Source organism: Ochotona princeps, chromosome 29 (genome assembly GCF_030435755.1).
Source record: "Ochotona princeps isolate mOchPri1 chromosome 29, mOchPri1.hap1, whole genome shotgun sequence".
NCBI classification, from domain to species: Eukaryota; Metazoa; Chordata; class Mammalia; order Lagomorpha; family Ochotonidae; genus Ochotona; species Ochotona princeps.
In genome coordinates this window covers 5,298,566-5,317,384 of record NC_080860.1, presented here as the reverse complement: position 1 = coordinate 5,317,384, position 18,819 = coordinate 5,298,566, and the positions used below count along the sequence as shown (strand labels likewise).

Here is an 18,819-nt window from a genome sequence, read left to right as displayed (position 1 = left end):
TTCCAACTGCTGGTTCCCACCCCAAAGGGGAAGGTCAGTGAGCCAGGAACCCCATCTTGGCTTACCTCCATCCAGGTGAGCAGGGGGAACCAGGCACGTGGGTCACCTGCAGCTTCGCAGGTGCATTAGCAGAGGGCTGGATCCCAAGTGAGGAGCTGAGACTCTAATCAGGCACTTTGCTAGGGGATATGTGATGTGGGAGTCCCCAGCGGACTTAACCTGAGGTGCCACAACTCTGACCCATCTTAATTAGTTAATTTGAGGCGGGGAGAATGAGCTCACGTTTACAATCGGTGGCAGGTGCTGGAGCTGGGGTAGCGTTGACTGGAGAGCAGAGGGCAGGCAGTCTCCCACTACTTGAGGCATCACTGCTGGCTGTCAGGGTGTGCATTGGTCAGGAGCCCTCGAGCGGCCCCGGATCAGACACCGTCCTGGGGTGTGGGAGCAATGTCCCAGCCTGCCGCTGGATTCTTTGATGGTCCTTAAAGACCCCTGTTGTGTTTATGTTTGGATTACCTGGGGGCGGGGAGGGGAAGCAACACAACTAGGACTTCTCCCAGAGATCAGTTGCTGACTTGGACATTTGTTTTCAGGGAACTGTGAATGTGCAAGGCAATCACAAGCAAGGCACTGCTGCAGAAGGCCCGCCCACCCCCCAAGCTCAGCTGCTGAGAGAAACGAGAGGTTAACATCAGGGTGTCCATGGCTCAGCTGGGTGCTTCCCGCTTGGGTCTCCCAGGGCTGCTTTCTCAAAGGCTGGCCTTGGCGCGGAGCGGCTTCCCAGCTCCCTCATGGCCGCTGGCAGCGTCAGCACTCAGGAGAGCCTTGCCAAGGGGCCATCTCCATAGAGCAGCTCGCAACCTGGCAGGCAGCTGGCTGGCCCCACACCGAGTGTGAGGCAGAGAGGGCAGTCCAAGGAGAGGCGGGCCCTCATCTTGGAAGGAAACACCCGGGATTTTGCCTGGCTTGTCGCTGGCACCCAGTCTGCATATAGGGGCATTGGGAGCTGGATCAGAGTGAGGCTGCCAGTTTGTTTTAAGGTGCAGTGCCCTGACATTTGCCCTCTGATGGCACAGTGGTAGCCATGCTGCAAAGGCCTGGAACTCAGGCGAAGAATCTGCAATGGAAGCTATTCCTTGATTTTGGGGGGCAACATTCCCTACACTAAAGAAAAAGGGAGGTGGCCAAACAGTAGAGGGTCTCTTGGTTTCCACTTCAATAAAAAGCAGAAATCACATCTGACAGTAAATATTCCAACATTCCAGGTGCCAAAGTGAAATTGCACAATAAATGGAAAGAGTCCCACAGTGTCTTTAAAAAGTTAAACAGACGTGCCCCCCAGCAGTTGCACTGGCAGGAGCGCTGTGCACACAGAAGGGAACACTGGCCCGGGGCCACCAGTGTCCACAGCAGCATCACCTCCCCAGGGCCAGAAAGCCTGGAGCCGCCTGAGGCTCTGCTGGCCGGCCGCAGGAGCGCCAAGCCTGTACTTACTACTTCTGAACAACAGCCTGCTGCTAGCCACAGCGACACAACCCCGACATGGGCTACAACGGATAAACCGATAAAGGCAGAAACGAAATGCCAAACACAGAAGATGCCATTTACAGAGGCAATGTCCACAACAGAAAAGTCGAGAGGAGGGCGAGGGAGGGTCTGAGGAGGAGACCCAGGAGCTGCGTACTGGGCCTAAAGGATTGTTCTGGAAGAGATGATGGAAACGACTAAGGGTGATGCTTGCACAGCTTGGAGAATTTACTGAGGATCTCTGGATTGGATACAAAATGGATGCAATTCATAACATGGAAATCATACCTCATAGCACTGTTGGCTTTTCTTTTTCCAAGTAGACTGGATATAAAAACGAGCTTTCCCAGCCCAAACCAACAGAGCTCAGCTCTACTACCCACTGGCTTTTCTCACCCATGGCCCTTTCCCTTCCCGCCCGGCGGGAAGCAGGGCCCTGGCTTCCAGGTGTCACAGTCAAGCCATGACGCAGGAGAAGGCAGTTGTGTGTCTGTTAATGCAACTTAATCCTTTCCCCCTCCCTTTTCAAAAAAAAGTTCTAATTTTCTTGGGGTTAATTTTTAAAGGATTTTGCAACTGTCGGCTTAAAGGAAAACATTTCCCCCTTGCACCGTTTGTTCACCTCAGGTGGGAGATAAAGCTGGTTGTCTACGTGTCTGCAGAACAGAAACAGGAGGCTTCCCACGGAATATGTAAGAGGTCAGTTTCATTGGGAACCCAAGATTTTTAAATTCTCCCAAGTTTTTCTTAAGTATCTGAACGATCCCAGGAGATGGAGAGGAAATTTTGGTGAAGTAATTTCACTTTTTAACCAGTTAGACAGTTTGCTTAAAACATATATATATATAAAACATATACATATATATATTTGCTTCCCTCTTAGTTGCAACACTTTTGGAAAGCGGACAACCGCGCTGGCTGGCTCCCTAAGTTAAAGTAAAACTTCCCCAGGGGTCAAGGTCTGAAGTCCGCACATTTCTTGGCGAGGTCGCCTCCTGGGGGACCCCCTCCTTATTCACGTGTATTTCCCCTTTGAGGCTCCTGAATGGGAACGAAGTTCAAGTGAGGGGAGACGGAGTTCAAATGAAGGTCACAGACCCAAAAGAGTTTTCTGGTTGCTGTGCTGCCTGGGTGGAAATGTGGGGGAGAGGTGAGCAGATGTGGGTGGACCCCGGTGGCCCCGACCCCGCGGGACACCTGAAGGCCTACTGTGCGCCGGGCACGGGGCACACAGAGCCACGGAAGCGAGGCCGGAGTCTCCGCCCCAAGGCCCTCCCAGGCCATTTTCCTAGGTTGCATCAGGTGGTGCCGGTGGGGGAGGAAGGCAACATAGGTTTTCCAGGAGTCCCGAGGACACTAAGGGGACGCGGCGGGGTCACAGGCCTCAGTGATCCTGTCCTCTGCCCCTACACCCCCGGCGACCCCGCCGCCGGCACTGACACGCCCTCTCGGCAGGGCGGGTGGGCGCCGCGGACCCAACCCCGGGGCCCTCCTCAGCAGAATCCCGCGCGAACGCGGCGCAGCGCGGCGCCCGCTCCTCACGTGTCCCCCTCCCCGGCCCCGAGGCCGCCTCACGTTCTGCTTCCGTCCCGACCCTTCCGACTTCCGGCAAAGAGTTCCCCCCATTCCCCGCCCCGCAGCTCGGCGCCCACCGGGCACAGCCACCCCGGAGCGTCGGGGTCCCGGCCTCCGCCTCCTCCCCGCCGCTTCACGCCCTACCCCGCACACCCCACGATGCGCTCGGCCGCCGCGGCTCCTCAGGGCCCCGCCGCCGCCCCGGGAGCTCGGCGGCCGGCCGCGGCCAGGTGGCCCGGGAGGCGCTCGCTCCCGCGGCAGGCGCGGAGGGGCGGGCGCGGCGGCGGCGCGGCCCGGGGCCCGTATCCCTCCGCCGCCCCTCCCCCGCCCGGCCCCGGCCCCCCGCCCTCCGGGCAGCGCTCGCCTCCCTCCGCCGCCGCCTCGCACTGTTTTGGTAGCAACGGCCACGGCGGCGGCGCGTCCCGGCCCGGCTCCAGGCGGCTCCTCGGTGTCGGCGGGCCTCCCCGCTCCTTCGTCGTCCTCCTCCTCCCCCTCGCGAGCGCCGGCGTCCCCCCGGCCGCGGCAGCCCGCGCCTCCCCGCTCGGCGTCCGCGCGTCCCCGCCGCGCTCCGGCGTCTCCTCGGCGCGCCCGGCTCCCGGCTGTCCCCGCCCGGCGTGCGAACCGGTGTATGGGCCCCTCACCATGTCGCTGAAGCCGCAGCAGCAGCAGCAGCAGTCGGCGGCCGCCAGCGCCCGCAAGCCCAGCGGCGGCGGCGGCCTTCTCGCGTCGCCCACCGCTGCCGCGCCGCCACCACCGCCGCCGTCCTCAGGCTCGTCGCCCTCGGCCGCGGCTTCCCCTTCGTCCTCGGTGGTGGCGGCGAGCGCAGGAGGCGCACGGCCCGGCCTGGGCAGGTGGGTGTCGCCGTCCTCCCCCGTCCCCTCCCCAGCCTGCCTGGACTCCGGGCCTAACGAGAACCCGGAGCCTCGCGGCCCCCTCCCCCGCGGCCTGCGCCGCCGTGCCCGCCCCGTGACCGGCCGGCTGGGTGGAGGGGGTTGGGGAGGGGGCCCGCAATGGGGGGTGGGGCCCCGCCGGGTCCGCAGCCCAAAGGAGTGGGCGGTGGGGGGTGGGGAAGGGAGGGCAGGGCGCCGCGGGATTCCTGTGGGATTGTCAGGCCGCGGCCAGCCTCCTGCAACATCCCCACCCCCTCGCCAAGCGGTCAAGATGGAGGGACCGGGCAGTCTCCCCTTCCCCTGGAAGGTGGTTTTGGGGAGCGGGGGTTCGCCGTTCTCCGCGATTGTCAGGTCCTGGTTGCGTCTCAGGTGGGCAGATGCTTGGGCAGCGTCCTCCTCACCTCCTTTTCCACGTCCCTCTTCACTCTCCCGCTGTCCCCGAGTTGGAGCGTTCACGTTGGAAGGGGTCTTTTGGTTTAGGGTCGGTCTCCCGAGCCCTGTCTTCCTTGGTGGTTCAGGAGCATGACGGGAGGGCGGAATCACAGCAGCGTCGCCCCTGCTCTGGAATAGGGACAGCCAGGGATTGTCTGGTGTGCTGGACCGAATACCTCGTGCCCGCCTGGAAGAGATCGGAGGAACGAGCGCTCAGGGGAGCCCCGCAGGCCTGCCGGCCCCAGACGCCGGGGAGGGGTCGCGGGGCCGTGCGGTGGCCCGCAGCGGGCCGGGGTGGGAGTGCCGGGGCCTCTCCTGCCCCCGCTAGGCCTGTCCCGGCGAGCCGCATTGCCGTGCCGAGGCTGCCCGCGGGAGGATGGGGGCGCGGGCCCCAGCCCGGCGTGCGCCCCGAACCCCGGCCGGACTGGCCGGCTGCGGGCGCGCTGCGGATCTTCCCGCACCCCACCCCACTTGTGAGGTTTGTAGAGGGGAGGGAAATTGCAGCTGGGGGGCGGCGCGGTGGGGGCTCTAGCGAGGATAGATACGGGCGCTTGCGTCCCCTTCCCCAGGTTTGTGCTGTCCCGGCTGAGTGACTTGGGCCCAGGAGGGTGTGCGGGTGCGGGAAGGCCTGTCTGGGGCCGTTGTCAGTCCTGGTGACCTAAGAAAATGGTTAGTGTGCAGGCGGAGAGGCGAGTGCAGTGCACTCGAATCCATGGTGGCCGGTGTCCTTCCCCTGGGCAGTGTTGCCGGCGCCCGCCAAGGGCACGCAGCTCGGCTTCCCGGCGCCCCCGAGGCCGTGCCTAGTGCAGTCCCAAGCCAGGTTGACCAAGCCAGGTTGACCGGGCCAGTCGACCACCGCCTGCCCACGCAGACCTCGTGGTGGGGGAGATGGGGCTTTTCCTTTCTGGAAACGTTTTCCATCGATCCATTTCCCAAGAATTTTCCTGTGCAGCACGTTATCCATGAAGATGAATCAGAACTGGTGGTGGAGGAATTCCACCTTCCGTGGTGGGAGGGACGTGGGGTTGGGGCGGTGTTTTCTGACTTTAACCCCTCGCGTTGCCGGTTCCTCCAGAGCCGAGACAGCGAGCATTGGTTAGGATTCTGTAACCTCGCTTGCCTTGTCCTTGTGCAGCTGGTGGGAAATAAAAAATTTAAGACATGAGTTTTGTTGGGAAAAGGTGCATTCTGGGTTTTTCCATTAGGAAGGATTCTGATACACATATTCAGCTTGTTCCGTTAACAAAACTAAAGCTGTTTAGGTTGCACTGGCTATTCTAAGCGTAAAAATCAGATTACAGCAAAGAGATGGCTCCAGTGTAGCTAGAATGATCCGGGATCAGGAGTTAGGAAGGTTTGTGTGGCATCTTCCTGCTTCCAGGTTCCTGTACTGGGGTACACGTAGTAGCCTTTACTCCTTTTGCTCAGTATATTGGGTCCCTGTCATTCAGATCATCAGGAAATGGTCTTGTGGAAGTGCTTTTTGGTGACTAGGTTCTTTGCCTATCAGTTACAACTTCTAGAATTGCCCTGTTTGTGTATGATCGGTTAAGGTAAGTTTCTGGGTATGTGGGAGAAGAAAGAAAATTCAACATTGGATTGTCAAGTTACAGAATGACTTACTGCTTGTCATTACAATATTTGAAAAGGGTTTTGTTTTTTTTTTTTAATTTGGAAGTCAATTACAGAGGGAGAAAAAAGAAGACGGGTGATTGCTGGTTCACCCACATTGCTGCAGTGGCCAGGGCTGGGTCAGGAGCTGCACAGGTGTCTCCCTGTGGGGTGGCAGGGCCCAAAAGCTTGAGACTTCATTTGCTGCTTCCACAGGCAAGTTAGCAGGGAGCTGGTGCTGCAATGGGGCGCCACCGTCAGAGGCAGCGACACGCAGCGAGTCCTGTCACACATTTTGAAAGTGACTCTAAGGAAGATACAGTGCAACCACACTACTAGAACTTGAATAGAACTAGTGGATGCAGCTTGTATTTATGTTTTTTACCTTTTCATTTTTACAGAGTTGGTAGTGATGTTGTGGTTATCTCCACATACTACACTAAGTGTAAGATTTCCGGTTGCTCGCTCAGCTCTTGTAGGGGCTTGGATTTGTAGCTTTTGCTGTTGGGGAACAGTGGTGCCACGGAGAGCTCCTGGGTTCAGGGTGGCGATTTCTTTAGCCAGAGTTCCCAGGGCGTGGCTTTACTGGGTCAAAGGTCTTCAGGACTGCAGTGGCTCTCTGGTTCTGCCACGCTATGCTTCTGACCCTTTCCAGTGTCAAGAAGCCAGTGCTATGGAGTGGTTCCTTTGTAATTAATCCAGTACTGTGGGGATTTTGAGGGAAAGTTCAGCGTTTGCTGTCTGGTGCTTGCATTGTTGGGTGCTGCTGGTGGTGTATGACTTCCAACCTGGTCCCTCTGAGGGTTTGCTGGTGTCTGCTTTGCCACTGTGACGGATGAGCAAGGTTTGTCTTTGTGCTGATCCTTTCCCTGGTACAGGGATGAAATGTGGAGGAACTGTTGTCCCAGAGCACTCAGTGTATTCTTGTCAACCTCTGTCTTTGGAAAGTGCTGGGGGTAGTGATGCTTGGGGTGTTAAGGCTTAGATATTGTGCTGTGTTGTACTACAGGGTTTTTTTAAAAGATTCATTTTTTTAGTTTATTTGAAAGAATTAGAGAGGTGAAGAGAGAGGAAAATCTTCGATTTGCTGGTTCACTTCTCAGATGTTGGTGTGCTAAAGCCGGGAGCCCCCCTTAGGCCTTGGGCCTCCCCTGTGGATACAGGGCCTACGTACTTGGATCACTTCCCACTGCTTCCACAAGTGCATCAGCACGGCACTGGTTTGGCAGTGGAGCAGCTGGGTCTCCAGCTGGTGTCCATGTGGGATGCCGATGTTGCAGGTGGAGGAGGGTAATCATGCTCAGCGCGGGCCCCTACTTATTTAGTTTTTTTTTTTTTTTAAGTATTATTATTTTTACTGGGAAGTTAGATGTACAGAAAGGAGAAGAGACAGAGGAAGGTCTTCGTTTGTTGATTGGCTCTACAAGTGACTACAATGGCAGGAGCTGAACCAGTCCGAAGCCAGGAGCCTCCCTCTGGGTCTCCCACGCGGATGCAGGGTCCCTAGGTTTTGGGGCGTCTTGGACTGCTTTCCTAGGCCCCAAGCAGAGAGCTGGATGGGAAGTGGGGCTGCTGGGATACGAACCGGTGCAATGGAGGGGGCAAGAAGCTTGAGGCTGCCTCTTTATCTGGCTTAGTTCCTCATGGGTTCCTTTACAGTTTTCCGGGTTCGTACTACTACATTGTCCTTTTGGTAACTAATTCATGTGAGTACTGCTGCCCTTAGTTTGGCACCAGACCTCTCAGAAAGCCAGTTGATGCTCAGATGAGCATCAGCAGGAAGCCGTCAGGGGCTGTTAACAGCCCAAGGGACCAGTGTTTGCTTTGTGGTTTTTGAGGACAGGTGAAGCTTTACATGATGAGTTTTGGTTCATTCCAAGGACCTGGAACAAAATCACATTAAAATACACATTTTAAGATTGGGCATAGTGTGCATCAAACTATTTTGTGTTTGTGAAAGCAAAAATCCTGTCGTAGTTGAGAGAATGTCCTGAAAAATTGAAAATGTTGATGTTATCAGTAATGATGATGTTCCTTTTCTGGCCAAGAGTAATCGTACATTGTCTGTGTCTCTGGCTAGAAACAGGAGTTCATACCGGAGATGCTGATTTATTTATTTTAAAGTTTTATTTATTTTTATTGGAAAGTCAGATTTACAGAGAGACACAGAGCTAGATCTTCCATCTGCTGGTTCACTCCCAAGTGACCACAGCGGCCGAGGCTGAGCTCATCCAAAGCCAGGAACCAGGAGCCTCTTCCTGACTCCCATGTGGGTGTAGAGTCCCAAGGCTTTGGGCTGTCCTCGACTACTTTCCCAGGCCACAAGCAGGGAGCTGGATGGGAAGTAAAATAGCCGGGACACAAACTTGTGTGCATTTGGCATCTTGGTGCATGCAATGCAAGGATTTTAACCATGAGGCTACCATGCTAGGCCCAGGGGAAGCTAATTTCTGTAATAGCTATTTAACTGCCATATGTTTTGACTTAAGTGAGGATCTGTGTTTTTTTTGTTGTTCTAAACAGTACAGCTGTGTTAGAAAGTTTTCACCATAGCAAATGTTTTGTGCTGTTTTTGTTGTTGCTGTGTGTGTGTTAAAATTACTTTCAAGTAATTTTAAGACTTTAGGAGACTTTTTGGTTAGGATTTTAATTTTTTTACTTTGGCTAGGTGAATTTGTGTTTCAGTATTATATACCAAGTTGATCCTCAACAAGACTGTATCTGTTGGGCCCGGCTGCGTGTCTTAGCGACTAAAGTCCTCACCTTGAACACGCCGGGATCCCACATGGGCGCCGGTTCTAATCCTGGCAGCCCCGCTTCCCATCCAGCTCTCTGCTTGTGGCCTGGGAAAGCAGTCGAGGATAGCCCAAAGCTTTGGGACCCTGCACCCATGTGGGAGACCTGGAAGAAGTTTCTGGATCCTGGCTTTGGAACGGCATAGCATCGGCAGTTGCAGTCACTTGGGGAGTGAATCATCAGATGGAAGGAAGATCTTCCTCACTGTCTTTCCTCCTCTCTGTATATCTGACCTTCCAATAAAAAATAAGTAAATAAATAAGAAAAATAAAAAAAGACTGTATCTGTTTTAGCTTTACTGATTTTTAAAAGTTTGTTTGCTAATTTGAGCTCAGTTACAGAGAAAAGAGAGGAAGATAGACATAGCCCGATCTTCCATCCGCTGGTGCACTCCTCAGGTGGCCACACAGCCAGGGCTGGGAGCTGCTTCTGGGTCTCACATGGGTGGCAGGAGTCCAAGGATTGGGGCCATTTTCTGCTACTTTTCCCAGGCCACGAACAGGGAGCTGTTTAAAAAGTGGAACAGCCTGGGCATTACCGTGTGCCCATATGGGATGCCAGCCCCTTTGTGTCTATTTTCATTGTTAGTGATAACTGTAGTGGAGCTGTGAATAGTTTACTAACATGCATACCTCGTACATTTTGAAATGGAAGTGCTTGTATTTTGTTGTGAGGCATGTCTGGGTCATCTGCAATTGCTAAGATTTTAGGTATTAAAGAATGTTGTTTTCTCTTGAGATTTTTTTTTCTTTTTTCTTTGGTTGTTAAGCTTCAAAAGTAGAAAAGTTTTTCTCAGGTTTACTCATCAATGAATATGCAGTTAGTTATGAAGCCTTTGGTAGGCTGTAGCATTTATGTGTAAAATTTGTAATATTGGCATTTGGATCTGGAAGTTTTAGTACTATTACTTATGGTAAACAGGTTGGTTTTTTGATATCCTTAAGTATTTTTTTTCTGTTGAAAAGCAGTTTCTCCTGTTTTTGAAGATGAGTGTTCTGTGTAGATCACGGTGCAGCGTGCGTTCTGCGTCCCAGCGCTTGCCTGACAGAGCAGCACTTGGGCCCTCAGCCATTCCCTGCTACTCAAACACCAGTTAGTCCAGGAGGTTTTGTTGTCCTCCCTTCAGCCCGGGTCTGTCTGCCTCTTGTTTCGTAATTTGAGCATATGGGTGTGTAGAGTACGTCCCCTGATGCAAGGCTATTCCTACTTCAGTAGAAGGCTTCTGTCCTCAGCAGATTCTACAAATACACTGGGAACATTCTGGAAGCATTCCCGCATTTATATTTGAAAATTCTTGCTCTTAATTTGAAAAGCAGAAGCTTTAAGTACCCTGTAGAAAAAATTGTGCAGAACGGCAGAAAACCTTCACAATAAACATCACCCATAATCCTTTTGCTTGAGGTAACCACTATTAGAAATTTGGTGTCCGTGTTTTTAGAATTTTTTTTTAATGTATATGTTGAACGAAGGGAGGTGTGGTTTTGAATTCAACAGTTTGTGTCATCTTTGGGAAAATTTATTTTTCTTCAGAGTGAATAACAAAATCCTGTGAATGGGAAGAGAGAAATTCCTGAGCTTTGAGTGATTAGAAACATTGCCCAAGGCAACATTTGAGGAATTTTTATTATATTCCCTTTAAATACAAATATGTAAACACAGTCAAGTGTAGTTTGAAGAGTCCCCAGCCAGGCCATGTCCTTCAGGTATCTGTGTATGACCTTGAGTTTGGCTTCCAGAAGCCAGGTGTAGTGCCGTGTTTTTGTTTTTGGCGTAAAAGATGTGTGATGTGGAATCTGCTTAAATGTTTAATCCTTGGTTTTCATGGTTGTGGATCTGGGTTGCTGACAGTCGGCCATGGCTGTGAACCTTAGGTTTTGTTTGCTGGTTGTTTGCAGCCATATTCATGTGAAAATTGGAAATTCTGTTTAACTTGTAAGACATCCTTAATGTAGATTGATATAATTTAAACCATGGAAGTTAAGTCAAGTGGCTATAAAGTTCCCGTTTCATGTGTGACTGATAGCTAACTACATTTTGGAAATAGGACAAAATGTCATATGGTATACTCTTTGTAAAACTCACCAGTTTGCCTGTCTGCAAATTATCATTTATAGTGGCTTATTTTTGTTGAATGCATCAGAGCTTTAGAATATAAGGTTATATCCTGTAAAAGTATTACCTACCTGTTGTCAGTGGTCAAATATATTTGCTTTTCCTATTATCTAAGTCATACATTAAAATTCTCAGTTTTTACAAATTGTCAAGTTTACTCTGTCAGTTTAAGAATAAAGGTTGGTTTGGAACCAACTAGCACATACTTCTTTTTGACATCACAGGTATTTATTGTAGACTTTGTGCAGTTAATTACTTCCATCGGACACACCTGGAAATCTGAAAGCCAAGGTGAAAGTCTGTGCTGTGCAGACTCTAGGAGCAGGTTCTCCGGGCCTCACACAGCGTGCTCTGGCTTCCACTTCACAGGTGACTGCCTGGGTGTTAGGATTTACCAGTTGCAGCAAGCAGAAAGGTGAAACCTGTGCACACAGAGGTAGTGATGACAATGAGAAATACTCGTGTGATAGAAAGTTAAGATACTGGAGAGTTTTATATGTATGTATGCAAGAATGTGCCAACCTGGGAGTTTTGACTGTGAATTCATGGCTGTATGCCTTTGTTGGCCCTAAGGGCATTACTGTTTAGCACAGTGTAGTTAATTAACGTGTTCATAATAGTGACTCACAAGAGAAGGTTAAATTGTTTTCATATCTCTCGAAGAAGTATTTTTCAATCTGTAGGTCATAACCCCTTGGTGTGTTGTGAAATCACATTAGTAGGTCATGACAAAGCACTTTTACAAAAATGAAGGAAAGACATTACAATGTATTGCATGTTAGGATAAGAATTGTGTTAAGGATTAGTGTATATACCACATAAAATAACACTGTTGCAGCGATTGCAGGTTTAGCAAATGAAAAGTATAGGTCATTCAATTAAAATTAAATTTCTGGTAAATAGTGACAGATTTCTTGGTTGCTCTGCTTCTAGTGTGGGCGTGTGGGGAGTAAACCAGCAGATAAGTGATTGTTTTGTTTGTCTCTCTGCCTTTCAAATAAAATAATAAATAAATTGGAAAGACATGCACATACACACTAGTTATCTTCTGCCCACTTGTTCACTCCCCAGAGGCTCACAGTGTCCCAGGATGAGTTAGGGTCAAGCCAGAGGCCCATCCAGGTCTCCCACATGGCTGGCAGGGACCCAGTGCATGAGCTGGTACCTGCTGCTTCCCAGACTGTGCATGAACAGGAGGCTGGGATGGAGGGCAGAGCACGGACTCAGCCAGGCCCGCCGTGTGAGATGCACCAGTCCCAGGAGGCAGCTCGGCTGCCACGTCTGGCACCTGCCCCAATTTTTTTTCAAAGATTTATTTGTTTATTTTTATTACAAAGTCAGATATACAGAGAGGAGGAGAGACAGAGAGGAAGATCTTCCGTCCGATGATTCACTCCCCAAGTGAGCCGCAATGGCCGGTGCTGCGCCGATCCGATGCCAGGAACCAGGAACCTCTTCCGGGTCTCCCACGCGGGCACAGGTTCCCAAGGCTCTGGGCCGTTCTCGACTGCCCTCCCAGGCCACAAGCAGGGAGCTGGATGGGAAGTGGAGCTGCCGGGATTAGAACCGACGCCCATATGGGATCCCAGGGCGTTCAAGGTGAGGACTTCAGCCGCTAGGCCACGCTGCCGGGCCCGGCACCTGCCCCATTTTTTAGAAAACTGATTTGCTAAAGTAGCTCACTTACGCATCTGCGCTGGTGACTTCCGCCTAAACTTCTGGCTCAGCACTGATGGGAGTTCTGCCTAATAGTCTTGGAGGACTGTATTAGCCAGTGTATTGCTTTTAAATTCTCATGAAGAAAGTGTCTCTCTTTTAATTAATTTTAAAAATATACTAATAGAATGTAACTGGTATAGTTCCATGAATATAATAGTATTTACTGTAGGAATATTCTTTTTGTCTTAGAATCTCAGCTGCAACCTGATTTTTTTTACAATTCTTGGAATTTTGGTAGACATCCAAACTGGTCTGACTTTGAGATTGTTTTACCCTTTGTACCTCTAACCAAGTCAGCACATACCTCGAGGGATTTTAGAATAGTAATAGTATTACTAGAGAAATTATTAAGATAATTAATTCGGTGAATCTCCTCCTCTGTGGTTATCTTCTAGAATCTTTAAAAACCGTGACTGTGGCACGGCTTCCTGATGACCGTCAGTAGTAAGTGTGGATTGGCTTGCAACCCTGTCTCCTTTAAAATTTATCCCTGGGCCCGGCGGTGTGGCCTAGTGGCTAAAGTCCTCGCCTTGAAACCCCCGGGATCCCATATGGGCGCCGGTTCTAATCCCGGCAGCTCTACTTCCCATCCAGCTCCCTGCTTGTGGCCTGGGAAAGCAGTCGAGGACGGCCCAATGCATTGGGACCCTGCACCCACGTGGGAGACCTGGAAGAGGTTCCTGGTTCCTGGCTTCAGATTGGCGTGCACCGGCCCGTTGCGGCTCGCTTGGGGAGTGAAACATCGGATGGAAGATCTTCCTCTCTGTCTCTCCTCCTCTCTGTATATATCCGGCTTTCCAATAATAATAATAAATCTTAAAAAAAAATTTATTCCCGTCATTTCTGACAGGGGACTGTGCCTGAGCTTAGTTCATTATTGTTAGACCTGTCATATCCTAGTGCGGCTATAGCACACTGAAAAAAAGCATTTAATTGCGGTAGTGATGGGAGAGAGGAAAATGATGGCTTCGGACAGGACAGAGGGCTGCAAAGAACAGGGATCTAAAGAACGCTCTATGTAGTCAGTAATAGTGGAGGATAAGGGTAATTGAGGATGAAATGGAAAAACAAGGACGTTTGCAGTGAGGTGTTAATTTGTCCGCTTGGGAGAGGACCAAGTGCTGCCGCTGAGACAGGTCTGTGGGATCACAGGCCTCTGGCAGGGCATCTAAAGAGTCTAGGGACTCTCAGGAACACTATCTTTGGGGAAAGCTGTCTGATAAAACATACCTGTTGCGTCTGTAACCTCAAGTCTGCTAACCATTTTGGGCTTGGGAAGAAATGATTACATAGCAGAACCTCCTTGCCCTCTTAAATGTCTGTAATGGGCCAGCATTGTGGCAGAATGGGATAAGCTCCTGCCTGCGCTGCTGAATCCCATGTGGGCACCAGTTAGAGTTCCAGCTGCTCTGCTTCTTACTTAGTTTCCTGCTAATGTGTCTGGGAAAGCAGTGAAAGGTGATTCAAGTGCCTGGTCCATATGCCCACATAGGAGACACAGAAGAAGCTCCTGGCTTCCGCCTGGCCAGTCCTGGCCATTGCAACCAGCTGGGGAGGGATCCAGTGATGGAACACCTCAACATCTTTTTTCCTCCTTCAACTGCCTTTCAAAAAAAACCTCAGTCAGTCACTCTCTCTTTTTGAAATGTAACAACTAGGGCTGGGCATGCTAAAACCGGGAACCAGGATTTCAGTCCAGGTTTCCTATGTGAGTGGCAGGGACCCAACTCTTGAGCCATCAGTACCACCTCCCAGGGAAGGCATGGTTTCAGCAGGAAGCTGGATGGAGAGTGGAGCTGGGGCTGGAGCCCAGGTGCTCCTGTGGCGTCCTCACGCCTGGGCCAGAGGCCCATGCCAACTACTTTTACTAGCTGTTTGTGCTAGTTACTGTGGCTGACTGTAATTACACTGGCTAATCCCATTGAGGTATCATTTATGTAAATTTCAGTCTTTGTGTAGTTTTCTTTTTTCTTTTTTTTTTTTTTTTTTTTTCAGGAGAAGGTTTACTTATTTATAAGGCAGAGTGGTAGATCTTGTGGCAGCTGGCTCATGCCCCAGATGCTTCCAGCAGTTCGGGCTGGGCAGCGTTGTAGCTGGGAGCCCATCCAGAACTCCTGAGGACTTGAACTGTCACCCACTGCCTCCCACATGCATTAGTTAGCACAAAGTACCAGGGCCTGAACCAGGCACCATGAGATGTGGGCCTCCTAAGCCATGGCTTCCCCTGATTGCCGACAAGGCCCACTTGCGGACATTATTGAATTTTGACAACCATTGTCATATAGCCACAACCACAAACAAGGTGCTCTCCTCCTCTTTTTTTTTTTTTTTTTTTTTTAGATTTTTTTTTTTTTATCTGAGAGGCAGATTTATAGAGAGAAGGGGAGAGAGAGGGAGGTAGCTTTCATCTGTTGGTTCACTGTCCGAATGGCTGCGATGGCCAGAGTTGAGCTGATCTTAAGCCAGGAGCTTCTTCCACTTCTCCCATGGAGGTGCTGGGGCCCATGGACTGGGTGCTTTCTCAGGCATATCTGTGGGAAGCTGAGTTAGAATTGGAGCCGCTTGAACTCAAAGCAGCACTTACGTGGGCTGCTGGTATTGCATGCAGTCATCTAGCATGCTATGCCAGCACCCTGGCCATGGGTTTCTTCCTCTTTGTTGTTGACTTGTAGTTCATTGCATGCAAGTACTAGTTCATCTAGTTAAAGGCATTTAAGTTTTTAGTAGTTTTAAATTTTTAACTTTTTTGCTATCATGAATAAAGAATATGAATATATGTATGGATTTTGTATGTATATGGTTTCATTTCTTCTGGCTAAATACATAGAAATAGAATTTCAGTTTATTTTTTAAAGATTGATGGATTGATTTGGAAGGCAAAGTGCTGGTCCTTTTACTGGCTTGCTCCCTGGATGGGTGCAAGAGCTGGGACTGCCCCAGGCCAGGACTGGGAGTCTGGTACTTGGTGAGGGTCCTCACTTGATCAGCCAGGCTGCCAATGTGGAATATGGCTGTTCAGGCTGTGGCTTAGCCAACCATACCGAACACTGCTGCAGGATATATGTTTGTTTATTTTTAGGATTTTATTTATTTGAGAGGCAAAGTCAGGTAGCGAGGAAGAGATGGATACAGAGGTGTTCTGTCCACTGATTTATCCCCTAAATGGTTGCAGAGGCCAGGCCTGGGTCAGACCAAAGCCAGGAGTCAAGAGCTTCATCCAGGTGCGCCACGTGAGTGACATGGCACCAGGCACTTGGCACTTTCCCAGGAGCTGAACAGGGAAATGGAACGACTGGGACACAAATCAGCATGCACATGGGATGTTGGTGTTCACACAGTTCCCTACCTGCCTGTGCTGTAGGACCACCGCCTACTCCCCCCAGGTGTCTCATCTTAAAGGTAACTGGTAAACTGTTTTAAAATAAAGATTTATTTTTATTGGAAAGTCAGATTTTATGGAGAAGAGGGACAAAGATCTTCCATTTGCTGGTTCACTCCTCAAGTGGCTGCAGCAGCTGGAGCTGAGCAAGTGGAAAGTTAGGAGCCTCTTCCAGGTTTACCATGTGGGTGCAGGGTCCCAAAGCTTTGGGCTGTGCTTTTCCAGACCACAAACAGGGAGCTGCATGGGAAACAGGGCCGGTGGGATTAGAACCAGTGCCCAAATGGGATCCCGGTGTGTGTTCAAGGCGAGGACTTTCACCACTATGCTATCGTGCCAGGTCCTAATTTGCAACTTTTCATATGCTTATTTTTTTCCTGTTTTCTTTTAATTATTTTTTAAATTTTTACTTCTCTTTAAATTATTGTCATCATTTCTATAATACAGTTCCATATGCCTATATGCTTATGTTTTATTTGTATATCATCAGTAATGAGAAATTATTTGGGATCTGTTTATAACAAAATATTTGCATCGTCTTCTGCATGTATAACATCTGGAGAGTAGAGACCAATGGCTTATACAGTTTGGTAGACCTGGTAACTGGCTAATTGTTAATTGTGTGTATGAACATCAGTTTCATTGTTAGAGCAGATACATTTACTTGCCAAGGAAAAGCTTTTACCTAGAAAGGAGCGTGGCAGTTTCTGACAGGCACGTGCTGTGGAAATCTACCTCCCCCTTTTTAAAGTACCTCTTGCCCGCCTTGAAGTGTACGGCCTGCTTCCCTGTGTGGTGTCTCCCTGCCAGGACTCGTGTGCCAGGTAGACAAGGAGGAGACTGCCGAGGGCTTCTGCCACCTAAGATCATGCATTGTCTGAGGCCCTTGGACTGATGTTTTAAAGATCTTGGAGGAGCTCCTCTAAATGAGAAATGTCATTTTTATTAGAAGATAAGTCTGCTTATAAGCAGTCTGATATATTGCAAAGGATCATACTTTTTTAAAATTTATTTTTATTGGAAAGTCAGATATACAGAGAGGAGGAGAGACAGAGAGGAAGATCTTCCATTCAGTGAGTCACTCCCCAAGTGAGTGTAATGGCCAGTGCTGAGCCCATCCTAAGCCAGGAGCTCGGAGCTGCTCCTGGGTCTCCCACATGTGTTCAGGGTCCTAAGTCTTTGGGCCATCCTTGAGTGCTTTCCCAGGCCACAAGCAGGGAACTGGATGGGAAGTGGAGCTGTCGGGATTAGAACCGGTACCCATATGGGATCCTGGTATGTGCAAGGCGAGGACCTTAGCCGCTTAGTAGCTGCGCCGGGCTCACAAAGGGTCATACTTTAATGAGGAGGCAGGTGGGGGTTAGGGTGGAACAGCTTCCTGGTTGGGGAAATGTTTATGTATGCAAGCTAATTAGGGTCTTAATGAAAAGTAGGGAATTCAGTTAATGAATTTCGCCTTCAGTTTATTCCATACATACACATAAAATGTGTATTCCTCCCCCCCAATAGATTGCCTTCCAGTTTTATTAGGTAATCTAGTATTCTGCCCTTATTTTACCTAAGAGGAAACCAGTATTTGTCCATAGAGGTTAAGTATTCAAATACCCTCAGCTTGAAGGTGATAGAATGACTTCATAGCATTGTATTTAAGATTTCTGCAAAGATGTGCAAGTGAGAAAAAAAACTGGTGGTGGAGTTAAGGAATGCTATGATTTACTCACTTTTAAAGTTACTTGTGGGCCTGCCACGGTGGCCTAGTGGCTAAGGTCCTCATCTTGAACGTGCTGGGGTCCCATATTGTTGCTGGTTCTAAGCCCAGCAGCCCCGCTTCCCATCTAGCTCCCTGCTTGTGGCCTGGGAAAGCCCTAGAGGACGGCCCCAAAGCCTTAGAATCCTGCACCTGCGTGGGAGACCCAAAAGAGCTGGCTTCCGGTTTCAGATTGGTGCAGTACCGGCCGTTGTGATCACTTGGGAAGTGAACCATCAGACAGAAGATCTTTGTCTCTGTCGCTCCTCCTCTCTGTATATCTGACTTTGCGTGGCCTAGCGGCTAAAGTCCTCGCCTTGAACGCCCCGGGATCCCATATGGGCGCCGGTTCTAATCCCGGCAGCTCCAGTTCCCATCCAGCTCCCTGCTTGTGGCCTGGGAAAGCAGTTGAGGACGACCCAATGCATTGGGACACTGCACCTGTGTGGGAGACCCGGAAGAGGTTCCCGGCTTCGGATCGGCGCGTTCCGGCCCGTTGAGGCTCACTTGGGGAGTGAATCATTGGACGGAAGATCTTCCTCTCTGTCTCTCCTCCTCTCTGTATATTTGGCTGTAATAAAATGAATAAATCTTTAAAAAAAAATAAATAAAATAAATAAATAAGTAATAGTTACTTGTTTGTAAGGCAGAGAGAGACCAATCGAGTGAGTGTCCCTCTGCAGGTTCGTCCCCCAGATGCCAGCAACAGACTGGACTGGGCCAGGAGCCGAACAGGAGCTGGTAGGACAAGCTAGGTCTCCCATAGAGTTGCCAGAGCTAAGCCTGGAGGCTGTCAACATTGACCATGGCCTTCCGGATGTGGATGAGCAGGAAGCTGGAGTAGAAGCTGGATAGCAAACCGTGGGTGTCTGGAGTGGGCATCTTAACCTGTAGGCCAAGGACCCACTCGTAATTTCTTCCTTCAGGTGACCAGCAGTTGCTTGCTTCGCTGTGTGGAGGTGGATACTTGACTAGATCCCGCAGAATGAATGATAGAGAAGAAAATGAGACATTTGCATTTGTGACAGATA

At 50.2% G+C, this 18,819-nt stretch overlaps 1 protein-coding gene across 1 annotated transcript in view; it reads left to right on the top strand.

Annotated features, from left to right (window-relative positions):
* Positions 1-2,598: 2,598 nt before the first annotated feature.
* Positions 2,599-18,819, top strand: part of LOC131478307 (basic proline-rich protein-like) — a 28,986-nt gene continuing 12,765 nt past the window's right edge. Inside the window, exon 1 of the mRNA XM_058657003.1 lies at positions 2,599-3,953. Within this exon, the coding sequence (XP_058512986.1) occupies positions 2,611-3,953 (1,343 nt within the window). The 5' untranslated portion in view covers positions 2,599-2,610. The remainder of the gene's footprint in view (positions 3,954-18,819) is intronic.